At 52.4% G+C, this 26,551-nt stretch overlaps 2 protein-coding genes across 7 annotated transcripts; one reads left to right on the plus strand and one right to left on the minus strand.

The window, feature by feature from the left end:
* Positions 1-1,611: 1,611 nt before the first annotated feature.
* Positions 1,612-7,941, plus strand: serpina10a (serpin peptidase inhibitor, clade A (alpha-1 antiproteinase, antitrypsin), member 10a). 6 transcript variants are annotated; one of them, XR_003933005.1, is made up of 7 exons: positions 1,651-1,752; positions 3,803-4,102; positions 4,170-4,463; positions 6,650-6,923; positions 7,002-7,149; positions 7,215-7,485; positions 7,534-7,941. XR_003933005.1 is itself a non-coding variant. In XM_030110192.1 (6 exons), exons 2-6 carry the CDS (start codon positions 3,814-3,816, stop codon positions 7,401-7,403), a joined length of 1,194 nt encoding a protein of 397 aa, XP_029966052.1. In that variant the 5' UTR covers positions 1,612-1,752; positions 3,800-3,813; the 3' UTR covers positions 7,404-7,941. The 6 variants fall into 6 exon arrangements, 4 of the variants coding, with proteins under 4 accessions (XP_029966052.1, XP_029966051.1, XP_029966053.1 ...); XR_003933006.1 differs by having other exon boundaries at positions 7,215-7,461; XM_030110192.1 differs by having other exon boundaries at positions 1,612-1,752; positions 3,800-4,102; positions 7,215-7,941.
* LOC115401839 (serine/threonine-protein phosphatase 4 regulatory subunit 4-like) lies at positions 7,393-26,545 on the minus strand. The gene is made up of 17 exons (XM_030110190.1): positions 26,487-26,545; positions 26,141-26,280; positions 25,775-25,894; positions 25,626-25,703; positions 25,261-25,344; positions 18,324-18,497; positions 17,835-17,940; positions 14,252-14,399; positions 14,009-14,153; positions 12,994-13,032; positions 12,804-12,917; positions 12,647-12,737; positions 12,497-12,568; positions 12,241-12,313; positions 10,296-10,357; positions 9,876-10,230; positions 7,393-8,106 (listed from the first exon to the last, which is right to left on the minus strand). The coding sequence occupies exons 5-17, from the start codon at positions 25,327-25,329 to the stop codon at positions 8,061-8,063; spliced, it is 1,494 nt and encodes a 497-aa protein (XP_029966050.1). The 5' UTR covers positions 25,330-25,344; positions 25,626-25,703; positions 25,775-25,894; positions 26,141-26,280; positions 26,487-26,545; the 3' UTR covers positions 7,393-8,060.
* Positions 26,546-26,551: the final 6 nt, after the last annotated feature.

The raw sequence follows: 26,551 nt of genomic DNA on the forward strand, positions 1-26,551 counted from the left end.
CAGGTCATCAGGTCCAGAGGGACGTCCAGGGGTCTTACCTATAAAACTCTGCGGGAAAATCTGACGGCAGCGGTGCGTGGGAACGCAGCGCTCACTTCCGTCTGCAAAAACCATCCGGGAGCTAAAACGTGTCCGCAGCACAGCTGTCCGTTATTTCCAAGTAACGGATCCCAATCCTGCCAGAACAGACGGTGGCCGACCCCGCCCACAATCCCCCAGCTCCACCCCCGGCACCATATATGGGTATGCAAACGAGCTCATGAATGAAATGTGGGTACATTACGCTGCGAGATGCACGATGGACAGGAAACGAGCCAAGAAGCGACTCTTCAGCGAGACAGAAATCCAAACCCAAACCCTGAGGCGAGGCGGACAGCCGGTCTGCTGTCCTCTCTGGAGGACACAGCAGTGGAGGGACAGACGGAGACACTGAGTGGAGCAGGACCAGAGCCATCGGGACTCCACTGCTGAGGTGGAAAAAGTGTCCGACTTGAAGGAGAGCCGTCAGAATTCAGTGTCTCAACGTTGCAGAAACACCTTAAAACAAAACAGAAAACTGTAGTGGAAGTGGTTCCACGATGTGCGTCCAGGCGTCATCAAATGGTTTCACCTCCTGAGTCAACAGGGTGTGACGGCGCTGCAGCTCAGGCTCAGAGCCCACACAGTTCTGCAGGTCAGAGGCGCCGACCGTCGTTTTCTGTGCGTTCACACTGAGGCTGCCGAGCAACCGCAGGCCGACGCCAAGAAATCTGTTGGTGGTCTGGGTCCGGGTCAGGGTCCAGGTCAGGGTCCAGGTCTGGGTCCAGGTCAGGGTCCAGGTCAGGGTCCAGGTCTGGGTCCAGGTCAGGGTCCAGGTCTGGATCCAGGTCTGGGTCCAGGTCAGGGTCCAGGTCAGGGTCCAGGTCCGGGTCCAGGTCAGGGTCCAGGTCAGGGTCCAGGTCAGGGTCCAGGTCTGGGTCCAGGTCTGGGTCCAGGTCAGGGTCCAGGTCCGGGTCTGTCTCCAGGCCGTCTTCGGGCTCTGGTGTCTGGACTGGGCCTTCTGGCTCGGAGAGCCGCTGAGCTGCAGCTTCATGGCCTCCAGAGGCGCCAGTCTTCACATTCACACACAGCAGCTTCACATCCGGGACACGTGAATGAATGAACGAACGAACGGAGGCTAAGCTAACGTTCGCGCGACTCACCGTTCAGTCCCGCACGGCTCGGTTCCAGACGGTAGACGCCTCCGGCGGTTCAGATTCCCGCTCTCGAACCGGCCGCCATCGGGAGCCCGTGTTGATGCACTGCGATTGGACGCGCTCCATCACGTGACCGCGTGACGTAATGACGCACGGTGCCTCCTCCTCCTTCTTCTTCTTCTTCTTCCTGTTGTTTTATGGCGGGTGGCGACGCGCGGTACCAGAGGAGTAACTTTAATTCATATTCCCAGGGAAACCCGGGGAGGACGGGTTTTTCCACCGGGTTACACACATCGATTAATACCTGAACATCTGGCTGTTCCCTCACCCTCCCTCCACCGCAACATTCTGTAAATAATGACGTCATGGGCGTCAACGCGCATCCTCTACAGGAAGTCCCGCCGTTTCTTTCACAATAAGAGCATAGTTGTGCCGCTGGTCCCTGTGGTGACGGCGTTCCTGCCGCCAGAGTCTTATTTTGAAAAGCGTTAGCGCTTCCGGTGCAGGGCGCCAGTCTGTCCGTCAGCCTGTCGGCGAGAGGCGCAGCGGCTGGAACCAGAAGAGCCAGGTGAGCCAGGTGAGCCTGCTTGACTGCTGACATCTGATTGGTCCGTTCACTGCACCACCCGCCAATCAGCTGCCCGCGCGGAGCCGCTGCGGCTCACCCGTGACGTCACTGAGTGCTGCGAGGCTTCAGGGTCTGATCAGAACCAGGACCTGACCCAGGGTGTGGTCAGAACCAGGACCTGACCCAGGGTCTGATCAGAACCAGGACCTGACCCAGGGTGTGGTCAGAACCAGGACCTGACCCAGGGTCTGATCAGAACCAGGACCTGACCCAGGGTGTGGTCAGAACCAGGACCTGACCCAGGGTCTGATCAGAACCAGGACCTGACCCAGGGTGTGGTCAGAACCAGGACTGGTCAGACAGGGTCTTGTCAGGACCAGGATCTCACCAAGGGTCTGTGTATATAGTTATTCCCTCACGAGGTAGCTGGTTAGGGTCTAGTTAAGTGGCTGGTTAGTGGCTGGTTAGGGTCTGGTTCAGTGGCTGGTTAGGGTCTGGTTAGCGGCTGGTTAGGGTCTGGTTCAGTGGCTGGTTAGGGTCTGGTTAGCGGCTGGTTAGGGTCTGGTTAGCGGCTGGTTAGGGTCTGGTTCAGTGGCTGGTTAGGGTCTGGTTAGCGGCTGGTTAGGGTCTGGTTAGCGGCTGGTTAGGGTCTGGTTCAGTGGCTGGTTAGGGTCTGGTTCAGTGGCTGGTTAGGGTCTGGTTAGCGGCTGGTTAGGGTCTGGTTAGCGGCTGGTTAGGGTCTGGTTCAGTGGCTGGTTAGGGTCTGGTTAGCGGCTGGTTAGGGTCTGGTTAGCGGCTGGTTAGGGTCTGGTTCAGTGGCTGGTTAGGGTCTGGTTAGCGGCTGGTTAGGGTCTGGTTAGCGGCTGGTTAGGGTCTGGTTCAGGGATGGGCAGCCTCAACGCTGGAGCTCCCGGGTTAGTTGTGTTTTCTTGTCGGCTGCCGGAGGGCATCAGGCCGCACACTGAACCAGCTCTGATCAGAGTGCCATTTCACACCCTGACTGTTCCAACACAGCACAGCGACTTCACACTTCCTGCTCTAATGCATGTAGAGAAGCTGTAATTTCTTTGAAAATGAGAAAACAAAAGGTTTGAAGCCAACAAAAAAATAACCACTTCGTGCAAAAGGCTCTTCTGAGTCAAACATACAGATCACACCTCTTCTCAGACGGCAGGGAGCTGCAGAAAAACACATTCACTGCAATTACACTACTTATTTTGTGAATTTTTAAACTACACTATTTTTTTCTACATTTTCAAATTCTCCATGAATACACGAAAAATACAAATGACCCGTCTGAAAGGTGAAGGGCAGGGAGGCTTTGTTCGGTGCAGCGTGTTCTAGCGGCGACTTCAGCTGAAATCTTTCGCTGCAGATCAGGTCTCTGAGCAGCACACAGGTTTACATTCTGCTTCCTGTTTCACCTGGAAGACTCGGTTTTCCCGCTCTAGTTTTCTTTTTCCCTCGTTCTTCGCCGCTCATGTCTCTCAACGCCGCTGGAAAGAAGAGCGTCTCGATGCATGCTGCCACCCGGTGGCCAAAGTCTGTCATTACACCTGAATCAGTGCAGCAAACACGTTTTCATCATTTTCAAAAATCAGTTTAAGGGCCGTACGGAGTGGAGGTGCGGGCCGTATGCGGCCCGCGGGCCACCAGTTGCACATCCCTGGTCTAGTTAGTTAAGCGGTCACAGGGTAGCTGGTTAGGGTCTAGTTAGCGGCTGGTTAGGGTCTAGTTAGCTGCTGGTTAGGGTCTAGTTAGCGGCTGGTTAGGGTCTAATTAGTGGCTGGTTAGGGTCTAGTTAGCGGCTGGTTAGGGTGTCATTAGTGGCTGGTTAGGGTCTAGTTAGTGGCTGGTTAGGGTCTAGTTAGCGGCTGGTTAGGGTCTAGTTAGCGGCTGGTTAGGGTCTAGTTAGCTGCTGGTTAGGGTGTCATTAGCGGCTGGTTAGGGTCTAGTTAGTGGCTGGTTAGTGTCTAGTTAGTGGCTGGTTAGGGTCTAGTTGGTGAACCACTCAGGTGTCTCCCGGTTGTTGGTCTGACTCTTGTCTCACGTTCAGCAGACCACTTGACGATGAGTCCTGTCTGGGTCTTGGTGGGGGTCCTCCTGGTCCTGGTCCCGCTGGACCCCACCTCGTCCCAGTCCACCGACCCGTCCACGGCGGACCTGGTCAACAGGAATGCGGACTTTGCCACCCGGCTGTACCGAGCGGTCGCCGGCCGGACGGACGACAACGTGGCGGTGTGTCCCTTCGCGCTGTCCGCCGGACTGACGGCGCTGGCGAGCGGCAGCGAGGGACAGACCCGGGACCAGCTGCTGCAGGGCCTGACCCTGAACGGACTCAGCGCCCAGACCCTCCCCGGTACGTCGCAGGTCAGCTGAGGTCCGGAGCTGTGACTTTGAGGTTGAAGCTGTTCCTCTGTCCTCAGACCAGTTCCAGAACCTGACGAACCTGGTCCTCGGTGGGGACGTCCCCTCCAACCTGCAGCAGGGCGCGGCCGTCTTTCCCGGACAAAGTCTTCAGGTGTCCCAGTCCTACCTGGACCTGGTTCAGACCAAGTATGGGGGGAAGGCCCAGACTGTGGCGTACACGATGCCTCATGAAGCGATGGACACCATCAACAGCTGGGCCCAAGACCAGACCGGAGACCGGGTCCAGGACCTGGTGTCTCAGCTGGACCCCCAAACCCAGCTGCTGGTCGCCTCCGCCGCTTCCTACCAAGGTATGAACCATGTGACATGTGGGGGGCGGAGCCATCTCACTGTGAACCATGTGACACATGAGGGGGCGGAGCCATCTCACTGTGAACCATGTGACACATGAGGGGGCGGAGTCATCTCACTGTGAACCATGTGACACATGAGGGGGCGGAGCCATCTCACTGTGAACCATGTGACACATAAGGGGGCGGAGTCATCTCACTGTGAACCATGTGACACATGAGGGGGCGGAGTCATCTCACTGTGAACCATGACACATGAGGGGGCGGAGTCATCTCACTGTGAACCATGTGACACATGAGGGGGCGGAGTCATCTCACTGTGAACCATGTGACACATGAGGGGGCGGAGTCATCTCACTGTGAACCATGTGACACATGAGGGGGCGGAGCCATCTCACTGTGAACCATGTGACACATGAGGGGGCGGAGTCATCTCACTGTGAACCATGTGACACATGAGGGGGCGGAGTCATCTCACTGTGAACCATGACACATGAGGGGGCGGAGTCATCTCACTGTGAACCATGTGACACATGAGGGGGCGGAGTCATCTCACTGTGAACCATGACACATGAGGGGGCGGAAGTCATCTCACTGTGAACCATGTGACACATGAGGGGGCGGAGCCATCTCACTGTGAACCATGTGACACATGAGGGGGCGGAGTCATCTCACTGTGAACCATGTGACACATGAGGGGGCGGAGTCATCTCACTGTGAACCATGTGACACATGAGGGGGCGGAGTCATCTCACTGTGAACCATGACACATGAGGGGGCGGAGTCATCTCACTGTGAACCATGTGACACATGAGGGGGCGGAGCCATCTCACTGTGAACCATGTGACACATGAGGGGGCGGAGTCATCTCACTGTGAACCATGACACATGAGGGGGCGGAGTCATCTCACTGTGAACCATGTGACACATGAGGGGGCGGAGTCATCTCACTGTGAACCATGTGACACATGAGGGGGCGGAGTCATCTCACTGTGAACCATGTGACACATGAGGGGGCGGAGTCATCTCACTGTGAACCATGACACATGAGGGGGCGGAGTCATCTCACTGTGAACCATGTGACACATGAGGGGGCGGAGTCATCTCACTGTGAACCATGTGACACATGAGGGGGCGGAGTCATCTCACTGTGAACCATGTGACACATGAGGGGGCGGAGTCATCTCACTGTGAACCATGTGACACATGAGGGGGCGGAGTCATCTCACTGTGAACCATGACACATGAGGGGGCGGAGTCATCTCACTGTGAACCATGTGACACATGAGGGGGCGGAGTCATCTCACTGTGAACCATGTGACACATGAGGGGGCGGAGTCATCTCACTGTGAACCATGTGACACATGAGGGGGCGGAGTCATCTCACTGTGAACCATGTGACACATGAGGGGGCGGAGTCATCTCACTGTGAACCATGTGACACATGAGGGGGCGGAGTCATCTCACTGTGAACCATGTGACACATGAGGGGGCGGAGTCATCTCACTGTGAACCATGTGACACATGAGGGGGCGGAGTCATCTCACTGTGAACCATGTGACACATGAGGGGGCGGAGTCATCTCACTGTTTTTAAAACTTGATCATCATTCGTCTGATTTAAAGCGACACTAAGGAACTTTCAGTTTTGGTTGATTTTGGCGGCGCCAGTGGACAACGCTGTAGTGTTTTGCCTGAAGGAATACTACAGTTCCCATGAGGCCTAGCGCGTGGCGTGGTAACATGCTGCTCCCGGTGGCGTGCTGTCGGACTGAACTCGCCTTCATTTGTTTCCAGCGGCTGTGTGAAGGACGGACAGCGACGAGGTCATGAATCTCACGGTGGCTAAACAATGTTCTGTCATGATGTGACGCACGCCGTAAAGCAGTCCGCACATCTGGAGGTTTTCAGTGAGCAGGGCTCCTCCCACCCTCCTCACAGCTGCTCAGTCCAGGTGAAGCAACACCGACGCCGTCAGGCTGACAGAGGCTCATGAGGCTCATTCAGCAGCTGGAAGTCGAAGTATCGTCACTAAAGATTAGAATGTTTTAAGGTTGAAAAGTTCCTTAGTGTCGGTTTAAAGGTGTAAAAATATTATCTGGAAACCTCAACTTGTCTCTCTTTCACCGTCTCTCCCCCTGTCTCTGTGTCTCTCTGTCCTCCTGTCCCCCCCCGTCTCCCTAACAGCCCGCTTCAGTCCCCCCTTCAATGCGTCCCTGTCTCAGGAAGAGCGCTTCCTGGTGGACAGTTACCACGTTGCCATGGTTCCCATGATGTCCCGGACCGGGAAGTTCTCCCTGGCGTACGACCCGGCGGTGCGGGCCGGCGTGCTGAAGCTGCCCATGGCGGACGGGACGGCCATGTTGGCCGTCCTGCCGGACGAGGACGTGGACATCGGAGCGGTGGAGGACGAGCTGACGGCCGAGAAGGTCCAGAGCTGGATCCGCCGGCTGAAGAAGACGTGAGAGACGCTCCTTGTCCCCCCCCCCGCTGTCCCCCCCCGACAGGAGCTGCAGCATTAACCACATGTCTTGTCCAGGTGGTTGGAGGTTCTATTCCCGCGGTTCCAGCTGGAGCACTGGTCCTCACTGAAGGACGTCCTGCAGACGCTGGACATCACGCAGGTCTTCCTGGACACTGCTGACCTCAGCAGCATGGGCGGAGCTAAAGACGTCAGACTGACGGAGGTGGGTGGAGTTAGCTGTGGGGGAGGGGGAGGGGCAGCAGGACTCACCTGCTCCGTCTTTTCCAGGTTTATCAGAAATCTGTGGTTCTGATTGACGAGACCAGCGATGATGTCACAGCACAGGGCGGAGCAACAACACTACTGACTCCGCCTCCTCGCCTGACCTTCAATCGACCTTTCATCTTCATCATCTACCAGGAGACCACCAACAGCCTGCTGCTCCTGGGGAGGGTCTCTGACCCCTCCCACAAGTGACCACCTGCTTCAAACCCCAGTATACCCGCAGATAGACCCCGCCCATTATCCATCAGCTGACCCCGCCCATTATCCATCAGCTGACCCCGCCCTCACTAATCACCTGACTGCAGCCCAGTGTAACCAGATAGACCCCGCCCATTATCCATCAGCTGACCCCGCCCATTATCCATCAGCTGACCCCGCCCTCACTAATCACCTGACTGCAGCCCAGTGTAACCAGATAGACCCCGCCCATTATCGATCACCTGACCACTCCCTCTTGTAAGCAGTGTGAATCATATAAGCCCCGCCCCCTTGTCCGTTTCGTGTTGGTGACATGTAAACAAACACGGTTGAGTTTCAGCATTTTATTTGAGAGGAGTCCAGGTGAGGCCTGCAGCGCCCCCTCCAGGTGAGTTCAGAGATCACAGGAGGCACACGCTCACTGTACCGACTGCAGTTTTTACCCATGATCCTCGCTGGGTTTGCTTTGGAAACTACGTTCTCTGTGTCGTGATGATTAAACTGGAAACTTCAAACCGACTCACTTCTCTGCAGTTTGTTCAGCCAATCAAGTACCGGCAGCCCAACACGGGGCTCTGGGCCAATAAGGTGAAGGGGTGGAGCAGAGACGTCCTGGCTGCTGATTGGCCGAAGGTCAGATGGTGTCCATTTTCAGTCCCGTCCTGATTGGATGTTCAGAGAATTGGACTTCCTGTTTCTGTGAAGAAAAACAGATGAGGATCAAAGATGAGGGCCGATCCAGGCTAATGTGGGCTAAATGCTAACAGGGTTAATCCAGGCTAATATGGGCTAAATGCTAACAGGGTTAATCCAGGCTAATGTGGGCTAAATGCTAACAGGGTTAATCCAGGCTAATATGGGCTAAATGCTAACAGAGCTAATCCAGGCTAATATGGGCTATATGCTAACAGGGTTAATCCAGGCTAATGTGGGCTAAATGCTAACAGGGTTAATCCAGGCTAATGTGGGCTAAATGCTAACAGGGTTAATCCAGGCTAATATGGGCTAAATGCTAACAGAGCTAATCCAGGCTAATATGGGCTAAATGCTAACAGAGCTAATCCAGGCTAATATGGGCTATATGCTAACAGGGTTAATCCAGGCTAATATGGGCTAAATGCTAACAGAGCTAATCCAGGCTAATATGGGCTATATGCTAACAGGGTTAATCCAGGCTAATGTGGGCTAAATGCTAACAGGGTTAATCCATGCTAATCTGGGCTAAATGCTAACAGGGCTAATCCAGGCTAATCTGGGCTAAGTATCGACAAAGCTAATCCAGGTCAAAGGGGGATAAACAACAGGGCTAATCCAGGCTAGCATGAGCTAAGCGTTAACAGGTGTGATCCAGCTCAAAGTGAGTTAAACTGATCGGGTTTGGGTTAACCTGAAAAACGTAAATAAAAGAAGCGGCGCCGCGTCGACAGCGGCGGCCATCTTGCCACGCTGTTCTGCTTTAGCGGTGAGAAGCTGCTCGGTTCTCCACTGGTTCTCAGGAGAAGTTCTGAACCACAGAACTCTGTTCACCAGCACAGAACCAGAACCTGGTCCTAGATACTTCATAATCTCAGTGTTGTGGAACTTTGGATGAACCAGAACCAGGAGGAGGTCTGGTTTCAGGGCTACAGCCAAGTCAGCTGACTGAGGGTCAGGCTGGTCCTCCAGAACCCCAACGTCCCCCACGGAGGCTGGTCCCTGCTCTGGTCCTGTCCTGGTCTCTGTTCTGGTCTCTGCTCTGGTCCTGTCCTGGTCTCTGCTCTGGTCCTGTCTTGGTCCCTGTCCTGGTCTCTGCTCTGGTCCCTGTCCTGGTCTCTGCTCTGGTCCTGTCCTGGTCTCTGCTCTGGTCCTGTCTTGGTCCCTGTCCTGGTCTCTGCTCTGGTCCCTGTCCTGGTCTCTGCTCTGGTCCCTGTCCTGGTCCCTGCTCTGGTCCTGTCCTGGTCTCTGTTCTGGTCTCTGCTCTCGTCCTGTCCTGGTCTCTGCTCTGGTCCTGTCTTGGTCCCTGTCCTGGTCTCTGCTCTGGTCCCTGTCCTGGTCTCTGCTCTGGTCCCTGTCCTGGTCTCTGCTCTGGTCCCTGTCCTGGTCTCTGCTCTGGTCCCTGTCCTGGTCTCTGCTCTCGTCCTGTCCTGGTCCCTGTCCTGGTCTCTGCTCTGGTCCCTGTCCTGGTCTTTGCTCTGGTCCCTGTCCTGGTCCTGTAAGAACTCATCGACCACATTGATCAGAACCTCCTCCTGCAGGGACTGGATCCGATGGTCTGGTTTAAAGGGTCAGGACTGATCAGACTGGTCCCTGTTCCCTCAGGTTCAGGTTCTGGAGGTAACCTGGTCCGTTAGAGACCAAACCCTGACCTTCTGCTGCGATAAAAACCGAAAACCGCCCAACAAGGAAAAACCACCATGAACTTTACTGGACTACAGCCTGCAAAGAAAACCAGATCCAGACCCGGATCTAGACAGTACCTCAACTCACATGGACAGTTTCCTCGGCTGGATGTCCGTCTCTGTACAGACCTGGTCCAGGGTACTGGTTCTATGGTCCAGGGTACTGGTCCTGTTGTCCAAGGTACTGGTCCTATTTTCCAGGGTACTGGTCCTGCGATCCAAGGTACTGGTCCTTTGGTCCGAGGTGCTGGTTCTGTTGTCTTTTTGATTGTTGGTACCAGTCCTGTGGTCCATCATTGTGTTTCTCTGGTCCATGGTGAGGGGTTTGTGTTCCAGGGTGCCGGTCCTGCCCAGGAGGCTCATGGTGTTGCTCCGGATCAGGAGCGGCCTGGCGGATCCGGACTGACCCGCCATCGGGAGGTGGGTCGTCCTTGAAGACTCATCTGTGAGACGGAAGAGGTTCTTAGGGTGGAGAGGACCAGGTCTGGGACTGAGGCAGAGGACGCACCTTTACTGGACTTCACGAACGTCTTCCCTGGTTCGCCGGACTCGCTGGTCTCCTTCGCTTTCCTGCAACACAACAAGGAGACCAGAACCAAGACTGAGACCACCTGAAGAACCAGCAGCTTAGACCGTCTGTTGGTCCAGTCCGGGGTTGTGGAGAGTTCTGTGTCTCTGGGTCCAGGCTCTGTCCGTCTCTGAGCATGTGGTCAACCTGTCCCCCAGCTGGCAGTGGACAGTCTTTCCCTGGCGTCTCCAGGTCTGCCTGCCTCCAACGGGACAAGCCTCCGTCCAAACCTCCACCAGAGGACGCCCACGAGGACGACTGAGGACAACTGGAAGAGTTAAGGTTCCAAAACAGGAAGCAAAAAGGTTCTGGGCTGGACTGGGGACGCCTCGAGATCCTCCAGGAAGAGTCTGGGGACAGCAAGAGTCTGGGGACAGCAAGAGTCTGAGGACAGCAAGAGTCTGAGGACAGGAAGAGTCTGAGGACAGCAAGAGTCTGAGGACAGGAAGAGTCTGGGGACAGCAAGAGTCTGGGGACAGCAAGAGTCTGAGGACAGGAAGAGTCTGGGGACAGGAAGAGTCTGAGGACAGGAAGAGTCTGGGGACAGCAAGAGTCTGGGGACAGCAAGAGTCTGGGGACAGCAAGAGTCTGAGGACAGCAAGAGTCTGGGGACAGCAAGAGTCTGAGGACAGGAAGAGTCTGGGGACAGGAACAGTCTGAGGACAGGAAGAGTCTGGGGACAGGAGGTCTGAGCATCCCTGCTTAGACTGCTGCCCCTGAGACCCGGCATCAGATAAGCGGTGGAAGATGGATGGATGATGGATGAATGATGGATAGATGGATGGATGGATGGATGATGGATGGATGATGAATGGATGGATAATGGATGGATGGATAGATGATGGACGGATGATGGATGGATGGATGGATGGATGGATGGATGATGGATGGATGATGAATGGATGGATAATGGATGGATGGATAGATGATGGACGGATGATGGATGAATGGATGGATGGATGATGGATGGATGATGGCTAGATGGATGGATGGACGGATGATGGACGGATGATGGATGGATGGATGGACGGATGATGGATGGATGGATGGATGAATGATGGATGGATGGATGGATGATGGATGGATGGATGGATGGATGGATGGATGAATGATGGATGGATGGATGGATGGATGGATGGATGGATGGATGATGGATGGATGGATGGATGAATGATGGATGGACGGATGGATGGATGGATGGATGGATGGATGATGGATGGATGGATGGACGGATGATGGATGGATGGATGGATGGATGGATGGATGAATGATGGATGGACGGATGGATGGATGGATGGATGGATGGACGGATGGATGGATGGATGGACGGATGATGGATGGATGGATGGACGGATGATGGATGGATGGATGGATGGATGGATGGATGGATGGATGAATGATGGATGGATGGATGGATGGATGGATGGATGGGATGAATGATGGATGGATGGATGGATGGATGGAGTGGTGCAGGGGTCTCTGCTGGTCCCATCTGATCCGTGAGTCGTGTTCGCTCTGTCAAACCTCCTGGTTTCCAGTCTGAACCGGTCCTGGTTCCAGTGGTTCCAGTCTGAACCGGTCCTGGTTCCAGTGGTTCCAGTCTGAACCATTCCTGGTTCCAGTGGTTCCAGTCTGAACCGGTTGTGGTTCCAGTGGTTCCAGTCTGAACCGGTCCTGGTTCCAGTGGTTCCAGTCTGAACGGGTCGTGGTTCCAGTGGTTCCAGTCTGAACCGGTCCTGGTTCCAGTGGTTCCAGTCTGAACCGGTCCTGGTTCCAGTGGTTCCAGTCTGAACCGGTCCTGGTTCCAGTGGTTCCAGTCTGAACGGGTCGTGGTTCCAGTCTGAACCGGTCCTGGTTCCAGACCCTTCCTGGGCCCGGTTCTTACAGCGGTCTGGTGGAGGCGGGCTGACTGCTGAGAGAACGGCTCCGGGACAGTTTGGCCTTCCTCACTTCTGCACCTGCGCAGGAAGCACAGTGCTCACTGTAAACATCTTCATCATCATCATCATCATCATAAACATCATCATCTTTATCATCTTTATCATCACTATCATCATCATCGCTGTAAACATCATGATCACCATCATCGTCATCACCAACTTCATCATCATCATCATCATCATTATCATCCTCCTCCCCACCTGACAGACTCTGTCCAGATGAGGACAGGGACACGGACTTGGTGGCGGACAGCCTGGTCTTGCTGTTTCTGCCTGGAGCAGAAGCGGAGGAGAGGTTTTCCCATGAGCAGAGGTCAGAGGTCAGAGGTCAGAGGTCAGAGCTGGACTCACGGTTCCGGTCTGGGTGTTTGTCACAGACCAGCTGGCCGTTGCTCTGCTGGCGCTCCAGATGCTCCAGATGCTCCAGATGTCCCTGATGTCCCTGAAGACACGGCGGGTGTTAGAGACGGCAGGCGGGTTCCTCCTGGGGACGGACACTCAAGCCTACCGTCTCCAGCAGGACCGTCTCCTCCGTGTCCTTCTGCTGGTCCACCCTGTCCTGCTGGTCCACCCTGTCCACCCTGTCCAGTCTGTCCACCTTGTCCTGCCGGTCTGGCCTCGTCTGAAACAGACAGCAGGACGTTACAGGACCCACACAGGAGGTCACAGGCCAGGGGTTGATCAGCGCTGCTGCTTACAGACTCGGACAGGTCCAGGTTCTCCAGCTCCACAAGAGTCTGGAAAACACCACAGATCCAGTTAGTCTCAGGAACCAGAGAACCGGGGACCAAGTTAACCAGTCTGGTCTCTGGTCTCTGTTCCTGGTCTCTGGTCAGTATCCCTGGTCTCTGGTCAGTGTTCTCGGTCTCTGGTCAGTGTTCCTGGTCTCTGGTCAGTGTTCCTGGTCTCTGGTCTCTGTTCCTGGTCTCTGGTCTCTGTCCCTGGTCTCTGGTCAGTGTTCCTGGTCTCTGGTCAGTCTCCCTGATCTCTGGTCAGTGTTCCTGGTCTCTGGTCAGTGTTCCCGGTCTCTGGTCAGTGTTCCTGGTCTCTGGTCAGTCTCCCTGGTCTCTGGTCAGTGTTCCTGGTCTCTGGTCAGTGTTCCCAGTCTCTGGTCAGTATCCCTGGTCTCTGGTCAGTATCCCTGGTCTCTGGTCAGTCTCCCTGATCTCTGGTCAGTGTCCCTGGTCTCTGGTCAGTGTTCCCGGTCTCTGGTCAGTGTTCCTGGTCTCTGGTCAGTCTCCCTGATCTCTGGTCAGTGTTCCTGGTCTCTGGTCAGTGTTCCCGGTCTCTGGTCAGTATCCCTGGTCTCTGGTCAGTATACCTGGTCTCTGGTCAGTGTTCCCGGTCTCTGGTCAGTATCCCTGGTCTCTGGTTAGTGTTCCTGGTCTGTGGTGCTCAGTAGTTTTGCTGATCTGACTGGTGGTTTTATGGTTTTTGCTGGTCTGTAAACATGTCTCTGGTTCCTTCGGGTTTCGTGGTTTTGCTGGTCTGTCACAGGTCTGTTGGCAGTGTTGCTGGTCTGAACCAGGCTGACCTGGTCTTGTCTCAAACAGGCTCTGTCAGTCCATCAGTTCACGCTGTTGAGTAGTTTACTGAACTGCTCTGGTCTAGGGAAGACCCTTGGACCTGACGAGTCCACCTGATAAAGAGCAGCTGACCTGGTCCCGTCTCACTGGTCTTTGACGAGCGTCCCTGGTCTGTGCTGGTTCTCACCTTGCGGATCGTAGAGACCACATCCCTGTCCGTCTCCCTGCAGAGCATCTTCTGGATGCAGAAGTCCATCTGGTGGAGCAGCGGCTCGTCGGCCGGCAGGCGGAGCGCCGAGCGCAGGCGGGGCAGCAGCTGGCACAGCCGGTACCTGAGAACCAGAACCAGAACCAGAACCAGAGCCAGAGCAGGTGCAGGAGCCGCCGCCACGCCTTCCTTCAGTCGTCTCACAGGCGGAGGACACTGTACCTGACATTGGCGACGGGGTCGTGGACCAGGTCCAGCGCGGGGATCAGGAAATGCTTCTTGAAGTACTTCCTGGAGAAGATCTCAGCGGCGGTCTCACAAACATCCAGGAACCTGAGGCGGTTCCAGCAGCTGGGACCCTGAGCCAGGTCTGGAACCGCCGGCAGAGAGAGTCCAGACAGAGGATCAACACACTGCGTGTCAACCGAACAACAACAAAACCAATCGACCGAGGCGGATCCAGAACAACACAACCACACAAAAAATCAGCCAATGAAACCAAAGACCAACCGAACCAAACACCAACCGAACCAAACCCAACGAACCAAACACCAACTGAACCAAACCCAACGAACGAAACACCCAACGAACCAAACGAACCAAACGAACCAAACACCAAACGAACCAAACACCAAACGAACCAAACACCAACCGAACAAAACACCAAACGAACCAAACCCAACGAACCAAACACCCAACGAACCAACCGAACCAAAGACCAACCGAACCAAACCCAACGAACCAAACACCCAACAAACCAAATGAACCAAACACCAAACGAACCAAACACCAACCAAACGAAACACCAAACGAACCAAACCCAACGAACCAATTGAACCAAACACCAACTGAACCAAACACCAAACGAACCAAACACCCAATGAACCAAACACCAAACGAACCAAAAGTCAAACGAACCAAACACCAAACTAACCAAACATCAACTGAACCAAACCCAAGGAACCAAACACCAAACCAACCAAACAGGGCCGAAAGCCCAAATACAAAATGGACAAAAACCAACCAAATCATAAACTGAGCCTAATCCTCAAAAACAAGAAGCACCACAAATCAAACAACCAAACAGCCAAGGACAAAAAACACTTCTGAAAAAAAAACCCATGAGCTAAAATCCAAGCAGTCACATATTCAGCCAAACACAAACCGGCCCTGAGACCAGAATCAAACCAGCCCGCCAGACAAAAACCAGCCCGCCGCACACTGTGAGGAAAAAGACATGAGAGCAAACAGGAAACAGAAATATGAAGAGCTGACAGCAGGAGACGCTGTGGAGACAGGAACAACCCCAACCTCAACCAACCAAACCCCAACCAACCAACCTCAACCAACCAAACCCCAACCAACCAACCTCAACCAACCAAACCCCAACCAACCAACCTCAACCAACCAAACCCAACCAACCAAACCCCAACCAACCAACCTCAACCAACCAAACCCCAACCAACCAACCTCAACCAACCAAACCCCAACCAACCAACCTCAACCAACCAAACCCCAACCAACCAACCTCAACCAACCAAACCCAACCAACCAAACCCCAACCAACCAACCTCAACCAACCAAACCCCAACCAACCAACCTCAACCAACCAAACCCAACCAACCAAACCCCAACCAACCAACCTCAACCAACCAAACCCCAACCAACCAACCTCAACCAACCAAACCCCAACCAACCAACCTCAACCAACCAAACCCAACCAACCAAACCCCAACCAACCAACCTCAACCAACCAAACCCCAACCAACCAACCTCAACCAACCAAACCCCAACCAACCAATCTCAACCAACCAAACCCAACCAACCAACCAACCTCAACCAACCAAACCCCAACCAACCAACCTCAACCAACCAAACCCCAAGCAACCAACCTCAACCAACCAAACCCAACCAACCTCAACCAACCAAACCCCAACCAACCAACCTCAACCAACCAAACCCAACCAACCTGAATACATGAATACAATACATGAATATGTATGGTATCAGAGGAGTAGCTCACCATTGGCTTTCAAGTTATTTGGAAAACAGAAACCAATATGTATATATAAATGACACTAAATCTGAACTATGGCAAATTAAATGTGGTGTGCCCCAAGGTTCGATACTTGGGCCAAAGTTATTCATTTTGTATATGAATGATTTTGCTAAAGTGTCCAACCTTGGGAAAATTCTATTCGCAGACGATACCACATTATTCCATTCAGGTAAAAGCATACAAGAAGTCACAAAAGTAGTGAATGAAGAACTGGAAGTAATAAAACATTGGTTTGATTTAAACGGATTAATCCTAAATGCCAAAAAAACAAATTTTATGTGGTTTAATAATAAAAAGGAAAAAGTGAAAGTAAAACTCGAAATAGATGGAGTTGAAATCCATCGTGTAAGAGAAACAAAATTCTTAGGAGTGATGATTGATGACGATCTAAAGTGGAAATCTCACATTAATTATACCAAAGGGAAAATTGGGAAAGCCATTTCTGTGTTACATAGAGTCAAGTTTTTTTTGAACAGTTGTGCTTTGTTAACATTGTATAACACTATGATTTTGCCTTATCTCATGTATTGTGTTGAAGTGTGGGGCACGACATGTAAAACTTATTTACAGACAATATTTATACTACAAAAAAGGGCAATAAGGATAATAACAAATAGTCACTATCGAGAGCCGTCTAACCCTTTATTTATTAAACTGAAAGTTTTGAAATTTCCTGATATTGTTGATTTAAGCATCCTAAAAATAATGTATAAGGCAAAGTGGAATTTATTGCCTGTGAACCTTCAGAATATATTTGAAATAAGAACCAGTATATACAATCTTAAAGGAATAGACGTGTTCAAAAAACCCAGATTCAGAACCAAAATCAAAGAAAGAAACATTGTGGTAAAAGGAGTGAACTTATGGAATGCTCTGAAACAGGAAATCAAAGAGTGTAAAACAATTATGGCATTTAAGAAACATATAAAAAATTCCATACTAGAAAAATATGTAAATGAAAACTAAGTTGTTGCGGGTGAAAACATTTTTTATTTTTTGATTTTTTGATTTACTGAATATGAGTTTTTGAGTATTGTTAAATTGTATTTATTCAAATACTGTATGTAAAGGGGCAGAGATAATAAGATTGTTCTTCTTTCTGCTCCTTTTCTTTTGTTTGTTGGTGTCTAGATTGATGACATTGATGTATTTTCATCTTTTTTGTTTATTGTCTTTGTGTTGTTTTAAACGAAAGAAACAAATAAACTAAACTAAACTAAACTAAACTAAACTAAACTAAACCTCAACCAACCAAACCCAACCAACCTCAACCAACCAAACCCCAACCAACCAACCTCAACCAACCAAACCCCAACCAACCAACCTCAACCAACCAAACCCAACCAACAAACCTCAACCAACCTCAACCAACCAACCAACCAGTCACACGTCAAATCCCAGCAGAATCCTCTGGTAGAAGCAGATCTACTAGAAACACTGGAAAGTAAAAGACATCAGGAACAGAAAAAGCCTCAAGCGCAGTGGACAGGAGATTCCACCATCCAGCGAGATGAGACAGAATCAGCAGAGACAGTAGTGGACCAGCAGAAGACCAATACAACGAGTAGAAAGATGAGACACCTCAGTGGAAGCTGTATCTACTCCAGAACCAAACCCCACCACCACCAGAACCACCAGAACCACCAGAACCAAACCCCACCACCAGCTCCTTCTCATCCCCCCGGTCCTGCGGGTCTGTGAGGGTCTGGTTCTTGCTGGGGGACATGTTAAGGTGGAGGTCCAGACCTTGGAGCAGCCGGTCCACGGTCTCCTGCCGCTGCTCTGGCCGCCGGTTGTACCGCAGGAAGGTGCAGAGGGTTCGGGCCGCCTCCTTCTGCACCGGCAGCACTTTCTGAGGGCGGAGCAGAACCAGCGGTTAGCCGGGAGACATCTGGAGCAGGCAGGACGGACACCGGAGACAGTCTGTCGGGACGTCGGTCAGTTCACCGTGAATGTAACGGCTGCTGTCTCCTCGCCTAAAGCTCCTGGACAGAACCTGAACCAACCGGCCAGGAACGTTCCGACAGGATGTTCCACGTTATTCCTCTGGAGCTAAATAAGAGCCCAGAGCTGCAGGTCCTCAGTCCCACTGAGAACCACGTCCAGCCTGTCCTGTGGTCCTGGTCCAGTCGGAGCCGATGGTGCTGGTCCAGTTGGAGTGGATAGTCACAGTACAGTCGGAGCTGATGGTCCTGGTAAAGTCTGCCCTGAACCTGGATCTGAACCTGTGCTCACGTTGGAGGTGAGGATGAGGAGGATCCGCGGGCAGAACCTCTGGTGGAGAACGTCTCCGGGGAGCAGCCGGGCCAGAACCGCGAAGCGCCGCAGCAGCTTCTCCTGCAGCCGCCAGCGCAGAGAACCTCCAACCGTCTGCTCCGCCCGCAGCAGCGCCGCAGGCAGCTCCGGGACCTGAGGGCAGAACCAGGACCAGAACCAGCTGAAACAAAAATGCTGACAGAGAACAGAACCAGAACCAGCTGGAAAACACAGCGACCGGGAACAGAACCAGAACCAGAACCAGCTGAAACACAGAGACTAACAGAGAAAAAGACGAGAACCTGTGTTCTATAGAACGTCTCCTCTGAATCTGGTTCTACAGGTGTCTGTTCTATTCAGAACCGTGTGGAACAGAGAACCGGAGCAGAACCGAAGAACCAGAACCGGGTCTAGCTTTGAGTTCCTGACGGTGAGGAGAGGAGGAGAAGCAGGATTACTCCTGCAACAACACATCATCAGCAGGGTAAACTAACCCTCTCACCACGGTCTAACCAGCTCACGTTCTTTATTAGTGGGTGAACAAAAATTCACCGCCTGGTGAGTTCTGCTTCACAGTGACAGGAAGAGCCGACATCCAAGATCAAAAAGCGACGTTGCTATGAACGCTGGGCCGCCACGAGCCGGTTCTCCCTGCTTACGCTGCTGAGAGGAAGACTCTGCAGAGGGTGGTGAAGGCTGCACAAAGACCTGCTGGGAGCAGCCTGCCCTCCATCCTGGACCTCCACACTTCACGTTGCGGGGGGGGGGGGGCTCTCCACATCTTCAGAGACACCACTCATCCAGCACACAGCCTGTTTCAGCCCCTCCCCTCAGGAAGGAGCTGAGCAGCAGAGCAGAACCACCAGACTCAGGAACAGCTTCTTTCCTGAAGCAGTCAGACTGCTGAGCTCCAGTCTGATCTGGAGGCTCCGACTCTGCACTAGAGAGACCCTGCTGTCACTGAGCACTGGACACTCTGCACACCAGGTCACTGCTCTTCTAACACTGTCTGCAAATACTTTTCTTATTAGTGACCGAGCCCCGGAGGGCATGGTGGCCGCAGGTCTCTATTGTTATTCGTTCGTTAATTGTCGTCGTTCTCTATGATTATACTAACGCCCAAATAAACGCCAATTTGACCCCCTAAACATGCACGAAAACTCACCAAATTTGGCATGCACGTCATGACCGGCAAAAAAATTTCATAAAATGAAAAAATTAACCTCATCTGCTCTCTAGCGCCACCTAGAAACAGTAAAATTGTCGCCACGGTCTGCACGAATGTCGTAGAGAGATCAAACTAACACTCACGCGTTCGTCTCATTGAGATCTAAAATTCACGCGCTGACACCCCTGACCTAAATCCAACAGGAAGTCTGCTATTTCCCTTTCAAAGTAAAATTTTGCTCAAAATCACTCCTCACGAAACAAGTATCTCCTCCGAGACCGTTTGTCGTACAGACATATGAGTCACACGACGTGACAGAGGACAAATTTTTTCTACAAAATTTGTGAACAACTTTGTCAAAAGTCTAACGGTGTGGATTTTATTAGCGTTCAAAGTTGGAAGTCTGAAATCATGCCTTGCTCCTGCCCTCATCCGTTATAATGGGAAAAAAAAATTAAAATTCGCCTTTTTTCAGCACCTCAAACAAGCGTTCAGTGTGGCTAAACCGTGACTCCTATCAACAAACCGAGCACACATAAGGCCTCACCAGGTTCTCCCGAACAAGATGATGTAACATAAGTGTTACAAATTTTAAGACATATGTATGTTTTCACAGGTATGAAAAGGTGTGCGCTCTGCATTTTTTTTTGCTCTCAGTTATAATGGAGCCGGATGGGGAAAAATCTCACGCTTCTCACAAACTGAGGCCTCTGGGGTCCAAACTAAAAGTCTGACTGCTCTGAAAGCCTCACCAACTGAAAGACAACTAAGTTTCCTGTCAAACGTGATATTTTTTGTTCAGTTTTGCCAAACAGGAAAGGAACAAGGAGCAGTTGTTTCCCAAACAGAAGCTTTAATTTTCTCCTCTCTCCACTCTAACTGACATGACCATATATGGGCATCCAGTGCAGTTACACAGCTGACAGCAGCTGTCAATCAAACTCTGACACTCAGTGCCTTCATTCAGTGACTGTCAACAGCAGATGGCAAAAGCTAACTACTCCTTGTTAGTGGATGGGAGATGCTAACAGCTCCATGTAAGTGGATGGGAGATGCTAACTACTCCATGTTAGTGGATGGGAGATGCTAACTACTCCATGTTAGTGGATGGGAGATGCTAACAGCTCCATGTTAGTGGATGGGAGATGCTAACTACTCCATGTTAGTGGATGGGAGATGCTAACAACTCCATGTTAGTGGATGGGAGATGCTAACTACTCCATGTTAGTGGATGGGAGATGCTAACTACTCCATGTTAGTGGATGGGAGATGCTAACTACTCCATGTTAGTGGATGGGAGATGCTAACAACTCAATGTTAGTGGATCGGAGATGCTAACTACTCCATGTTAGTGGATGGGAGATGCTAACAACTCCATGTTAGTGGATGGGAGATGCTAACTACTCCATGTTAGTGGATGGGAGATGCTAACTACTCCATGTTAGTGGATGGGAGATGCTAACAGCTCCATGTTAGTGGATGGGAGATGCTAACTACTCCATGTTAGTGGATGGGAGATGCTAACAACTCCATGTTAGTGGATGGGAGATGCTAACTACTCCATGTTAGTGGATGGGAGATGCTAACTACTCCATGTTAGTGGATGGGAGATGCTAACTACTCCATGTTAGTGGATGGGAGATGCTAACAACTCAATGTTAGTGGATCGGAGATGCTAACTACTCCATGTTAGTGGATGGGAGATGCTAACAACTCCATGTTAGTGGATGGGAGATGCTAACTACTCCATGTTAGTGGATGGGAGATGCTAACTACTCCATGTTAGTGGATGGGAGATGCTAACTACTCCATGTTAGTGGATGGGAGATGCTAACAACTCAATGTTAGTGGATCGGAGATGCTAACTACTCCATGGTAGTGGATGACAGACCACCACCCCCCACGACCCCCACCCGGAACCCACTCCCCCCGTCCACCACCCGGCCCACCCCTCCCACCCCCTGTCCTCTCCCGCCTCACTCCCCCCGCCCCAACCCAACACTCATACCCACTCACTCATACTGACACACACACATGCACACACGCACACACACAACCACTCATCCCTAAGCCAAACACACACACACACTCACATTCCAACACACTCACACACTCTCACGCACACGTTAACAAGCACGTGCGCACACACACAAACACACACACACACACACACACACACACACACACACACACACACACACACACACACACACACAAAGTCAACCCTAACCTAAACACACTCACATTCCCGCGTCATCCAACCGTCATATCCTGTGGGAGACCCCCCCGGAAGGCAAGGGAACACCGAACCCCACATCCAGGCGCTCCACCCCCCCCGATGCCCTGGATTCCGGGGCAGCAACCAGACACCAGGGCGCGCACCGACCCAGGCCGCGGCAGCACGCCCGAGCCGACCGGCCCCCCCAGCCAGGTCGAGCCCCCCACCCTCACGGAAGGGGAGAGCCCCCAGGCACCAGGGCCCAGTGCCCCCAGCCACACCCGCCCCAGGACACCCCGGCCGCCCGGACATGAACCGGCACCCGCCGACCCCGGCCCCCCGGGGCCCCCGCCCCACCGCCGCCAGACAGCCCCAACAACCGGCGGCCCCCCCACCCCCAATCCAAACCAAACACGAAGACAGCCCCCAGCGAAGCAGCCCAGATCCCGACCCCAAGACAGTGCCAACCACCTGCAGCCATCAGGCCCCCCCCACCAACAACCGACCCTCAAAGAGGAGAGGCCCCCCCACCAACCACCGACCCTCAAAGAGGAGAGCCCCCCCCATCAACCACCGACCCTCAAAGAGGAGAGGCCCCCCCACCAACCACCGACCCTCAAAGAGGAGAGCCCCCCCCATCAACCACCGACCCTCAAAGAGGAGAGGCCCCCCCCCCCCCACCAACAACCGACCCTCAAAGAGGAGAGGCCCCCCCACCAACCACTGACCCTCAAAGAGGAGAGGCCCCCCCACCAACCACTGACCCCCAAAGAGGAGAGCCCCCCCCCCACCAACCACTGACCCTCAAAGAGGAGAGGACCCCCCCCACCAACAACCGACCCCCAGAGAGGAGAGGCCCCCCCCACCAACCACTGACCCTCAAAGAGGAGAGGCCCCCCCACCAACCACTGACCCTCAAAGTGGAGAGGCCCCCCCCACCAACCACTGACCCTCAAAGAGGAGAGGCCCCCCCCACCAACCACCGCCTTCCAGAGAGGAGAGGCCCCCCCCACCAACAACCGACCCTCAAAGAGGAGAGCCCCCCCCCACCAACAACCGACCCCCAGAGAGGAGAGGCCCCCCCCCACCAACCACGCCCCCCAGAGAGGAGAGGCCCTCATCTTCCCCTGACATGAAGTGATGGAGCTGACCACAGGGGACCAGAGGGAACCAGATTCAGCTGATTGATCCTCTGAACAGACAGACATCGTCTCCAAGCTGATATGATCTAATAGAAGATTCTTAAACTGTCTGTTACTCAGATTACTTCTGGATTTCCAATTTACAAGGAAAGTTTTCTTTGCGATGCACAAGATGGTGAGAACCATGTAGACTGAGTTTACTGACATGTCAGTTTCACCCAGATCCCCTCAGAGGCTCAGTGTGGGAGCTGCAGGGATGCTGCAGTGAACCATGCTGACAGGTCTTCACACACCTGAAGCCAGAACCTCTGCACTGGTGAGCAGGACCACAAGGCATGGAGGGAGCTGTCATCATGTTCTCATTGCAGTGTGAACAGATATCAGATTGTGATAGACCCATCTGGAACATCCTTCGTCCTGTGTAATGAATTCTATGCAGAATTTTGAATTGTATTAGTTGTATATTTGAATTCTTTGTCATTTTGAAAGTATTTAAACATATTTGTGACCACGCATTTTGGTCCACGTTGTTAGATAAGTCAGCCTCCCATTTTAAGGTCGGAAGGAAGATTTCATCTTCTGCCTTTGATAATATTTTATATATCTTTGATAGCAACTTTGGGGAACTGAGGTTTAAGAATTCTTCGACCCCGAGAGGTAGCTGTCCCTGCAATTGATTAAAGGTATACTTTTTACCTATGATAGATTTAAGTTGATGATATTCTAAAAATGCTGTGCTGCTGATTCCATATTGTGAGATGAGAGTATTGAATGATAGAAAGTTGCCGTTTTCAATGATATGTTCAAGCTGGCTGATTCCTTTATTTCTCCACTGAGTGAAGTTGATCATCTTTTTGTTTTGCAGGATGTCCGGGTTGTTCCAGATGGGTGTGAGTTTACACGGGATCAGAGAAGATTTGGTTAGCTTTAGAAAGTCCCACCAAGCCATTAAAGAGGAGCTGATGTTGACACTTTTAAAACAGCGATGGGATTTGATGGTGGGACTGATGAATGGCAGGTCAGAGATGACTAGATCCTCACATAATGCTGCTCTACATCCAGCCATGGCTCATCTAAATTGTTCGGTTTCAGCCATTTGGAGATATATTGCAGCTTGCTGGCTATGAAGTAATTACTGAAGTTAGGCAGGTCTAGTCCACCTCTGTCTTTAGTCTGTTGTAACGTCTTTAAACTGATACGTGATGGTTTATTTTTCCAGAGAAATTTAGATATGTATGAGTCCAGTGATTTGAAGCAGCCAGACGATGGTTTGGTTGGTATCATTGAAAATAAATAGTTAACCTTAGGTAAAGTCATCATTTTAATGGTGGCAACCCTCCCCATAAGAGATATAGGTAAGCGTCTCCACCGTAAGAGGTCATCCTCTGTTGACTTCAGTAACGGAACGTAATTTAGTTTTGAAAGTTCTGATATCCTTGGAGAAATGTTTATGCCTAAATATCTAATGTTTCCAGACTGGATTGTAGCATTGGGTATACTTTGTAAATCACAGTTTATAGGCATGGCTGTAGTCTTAGACCAGTTGATAGAATAGTCAGATATTAGTGAAAATGTGTCAATAAGTGTGATTGTCTGGGAGATAGAAGATGGAGAGTTCTGCAGGAAAAGCAATACATCATCTGCATAAAGACTTATTTTATGTTCTATCTTATTGTTAGCCAGGATCCCTCTGATGTCTTTATTTTGTCTTATAGCAGCTGCCAGAGGCTCGATAAAGATGCAAACAGTGAGGAGAGAGTGGACAGCCCTGTCTGGTTCCTCGCTGCAGACAGAAGCTTGGAGAAGTCTGCTCGTTAGTCTTCACACATGCAGCTGGGTTGTTATAGAAGATTTTAATCCAGTCTATGAAAGACGTTCCAAACCCAAATTTGGTTAATATTCCAAATAAAAATTTCCAGTTTACTCGATCAAAAGCTTTTTCAGCATCTAAAGAGATAATTATGGATTCTAGATTATGTATTGTAGAGTAATCTATTATATTAATTAATCTGTGCATGTTAGTGGATGAATATCTACCTTTAATGAACCCTGTTTGGTCAGGATGTATTATGAGCGGGGTTACCTTTTCTATTCTTCTGGATAGGGCTTTGCTGATTATTTTGAGATCTACATTTATTAATGAAATAGGACGATAACTGGACGGAAGTGTGGGGTCTTTCCCTGGTTTAAGTATTAAAGTTATTTTGGCTAAGTTCATATTTGAGGGTACTGTTCGTTTATTTTTTATTTCCATTACCATTTTATGAAAAGTGGGAGCCAGCATGGTCCAGAATTCCTTGCTGTATGTCTTTATGTACGGCATACTTGACAAATAAACTGACTTTGAACTTTGAACTTTGAAGAGAGAACTTCAGCCGGCGTTCTCACCTGCTGGTCCAGAGCCCGGTTCTCTCCAGGGGCCAGAACCGCTTCCAGGGTTTCATCCAAGTGGTTCATTAGCGCATCCAAGACCTGGACCACAAGAACACAGACCGGGGTTCAGACCTGGACCAGCGCAGCTCCGGAGACAGCTGGATCAGACTGGAACTGGATCAGACTGGGTCCTGCAGCAGACTGGATCTGGCTCCATGTAGCACGGTTCCACACAGGATCCACTCGCAAAGTTGTTTATTTTTCTCAGCAGATCGTCCAGAACTGGACTCGGACCGCTCCGGCGCCGGTACTGTGCTGTGAAACTGGACACCAGGAGCTGAGCTCCGCCTCCTGACTGGTTGAGCCGGCCGGCGTCTCACCTCCAGGTCTTCGTCCTGCAGCAGAACCAGGAGTTCTTTGTGGACCAGGTGCTGGTCTGGACCGAGGAGCTGGATCACCTGATGAGAAGAAAAACGGCCAATCAGAGCAAAGCACCGAGGACTGTGGGTTCTGGACCGGAGGGTCTGACCTGGTGGAACGCGGCGGCGGCGCCGCGCCGGACGCCGGCGTCCGGGTCGCGGCACAGTCTGGAGAATGGGCCGTAGAGCCGCGACTGGAAGCGGGCTGGGTCGGAGAACGCCACCAGGGCCTGAGGGGTAGACGGGGTGGCCAATCAGAGGCTGGCCGGCCGATCAGAGGCCGACCTGACCGATCAGAGGCCGGCCGGCCGATCAGAGGCCGACCCGGCCGATCAGAGGCCGACCCGACCGATCAGAGGCCGGCCAATCAGAGGCCGGCCCGGCCGATCTGAGGCCGGCCGGCCAATCAGAGGCCGACCCGGCCGATCAGAGGCCGACCCGGCCGATCTGAGGCCAGGCCGACGCCCCCTCCCTACCGGCAGGTTGTAGCAGCAGTTGCGGCGGATCAGGGCGGCCTGGCCGTTCTGGTCTCTCTGGGCTCCGTCAGGAAGTCCGGCGGCGCTCAGAACCTGGAACCTCTGCAGGAGGCAGAACCGCTGGTCCTCCGACAGGCAGCCTGCAACACACCACCCGTCACGCCTCCACCCGCACCACCAGCACCACACCTCCCGCTCCAGAACCACGCCACCCCAACACCTCCACCCACACCACGCCTCCACCCGCCCGTCACACCTCCACCCGCACCATCAGAACACCTCCGCCAGCACTACACCTCCACCCGCACCATCAGAACACCTCCGCCAGCACTACACCTCCACCCACCTGCCAGCCCGCTGCAGATCTTCCCAAACCCGAAGGACAGTGACGGAGCGAAGGCGTCCTCCACC

This window comes from Salarias fasciatus, chromosome 15 (genome assembly GCF_902148845.1).
Source record: "Salarias fasciatus chromosome 15, fSalaFa1.1, whole genome shotgun sequence".
NCBI lineage: Eukaryota > Metazoa > Chordata > Actinopteri > Blenniiformes > Blenniidae > Salarias > Salarias fasciatus.

Bases quoted from the DNA above. Each gene is read 5' to 3' on its own strand.
- serpina10a (XM_030110192.1), top strand. From the start codon at position 3,814: ATGAGTCCTGTCTGGGTCTTGGTGGGGGTCCTCCTGGTCCTGGTCCCG. The intron at 4,103-4,169 runs GTACGTCGCAGG...CTCTGTCCTCAG, and splicing joins CAGCGCCCAGACCCTCCCCG to ACCAGTTCCAGAACCTGACG. The intron at 4,464-6,649 runs GTATGAACCATG...TCTCCCTAACAG, and splicing joins CTCCGCCGCTTCCTACCAAG to CCCGCTTCAGTCCCCCCTTC.
- LOC115401839 (XM_030110190.1), bottom strand. From the start codon at position 25,329: ATGAACCACTTGGATGAAACCCTGGAAGCGGTTCTGGCCCCTGGAGAG. The intron at 14,400-17,834 runs GTCTGGACCTCC...CGGCGGTTCCAG, and splicing joins CGTGGACCGGCTGCTCCAAG to ACCTGGCTCAGGGTCCCAGC. The intron at 12,738-12,803 runs GTAGGCTTGAGT...CCGTGTCTTCAG, and splicing joins AGACGGTCCTGCTGGAGACG to GGACATCAGGGACATCTGGA.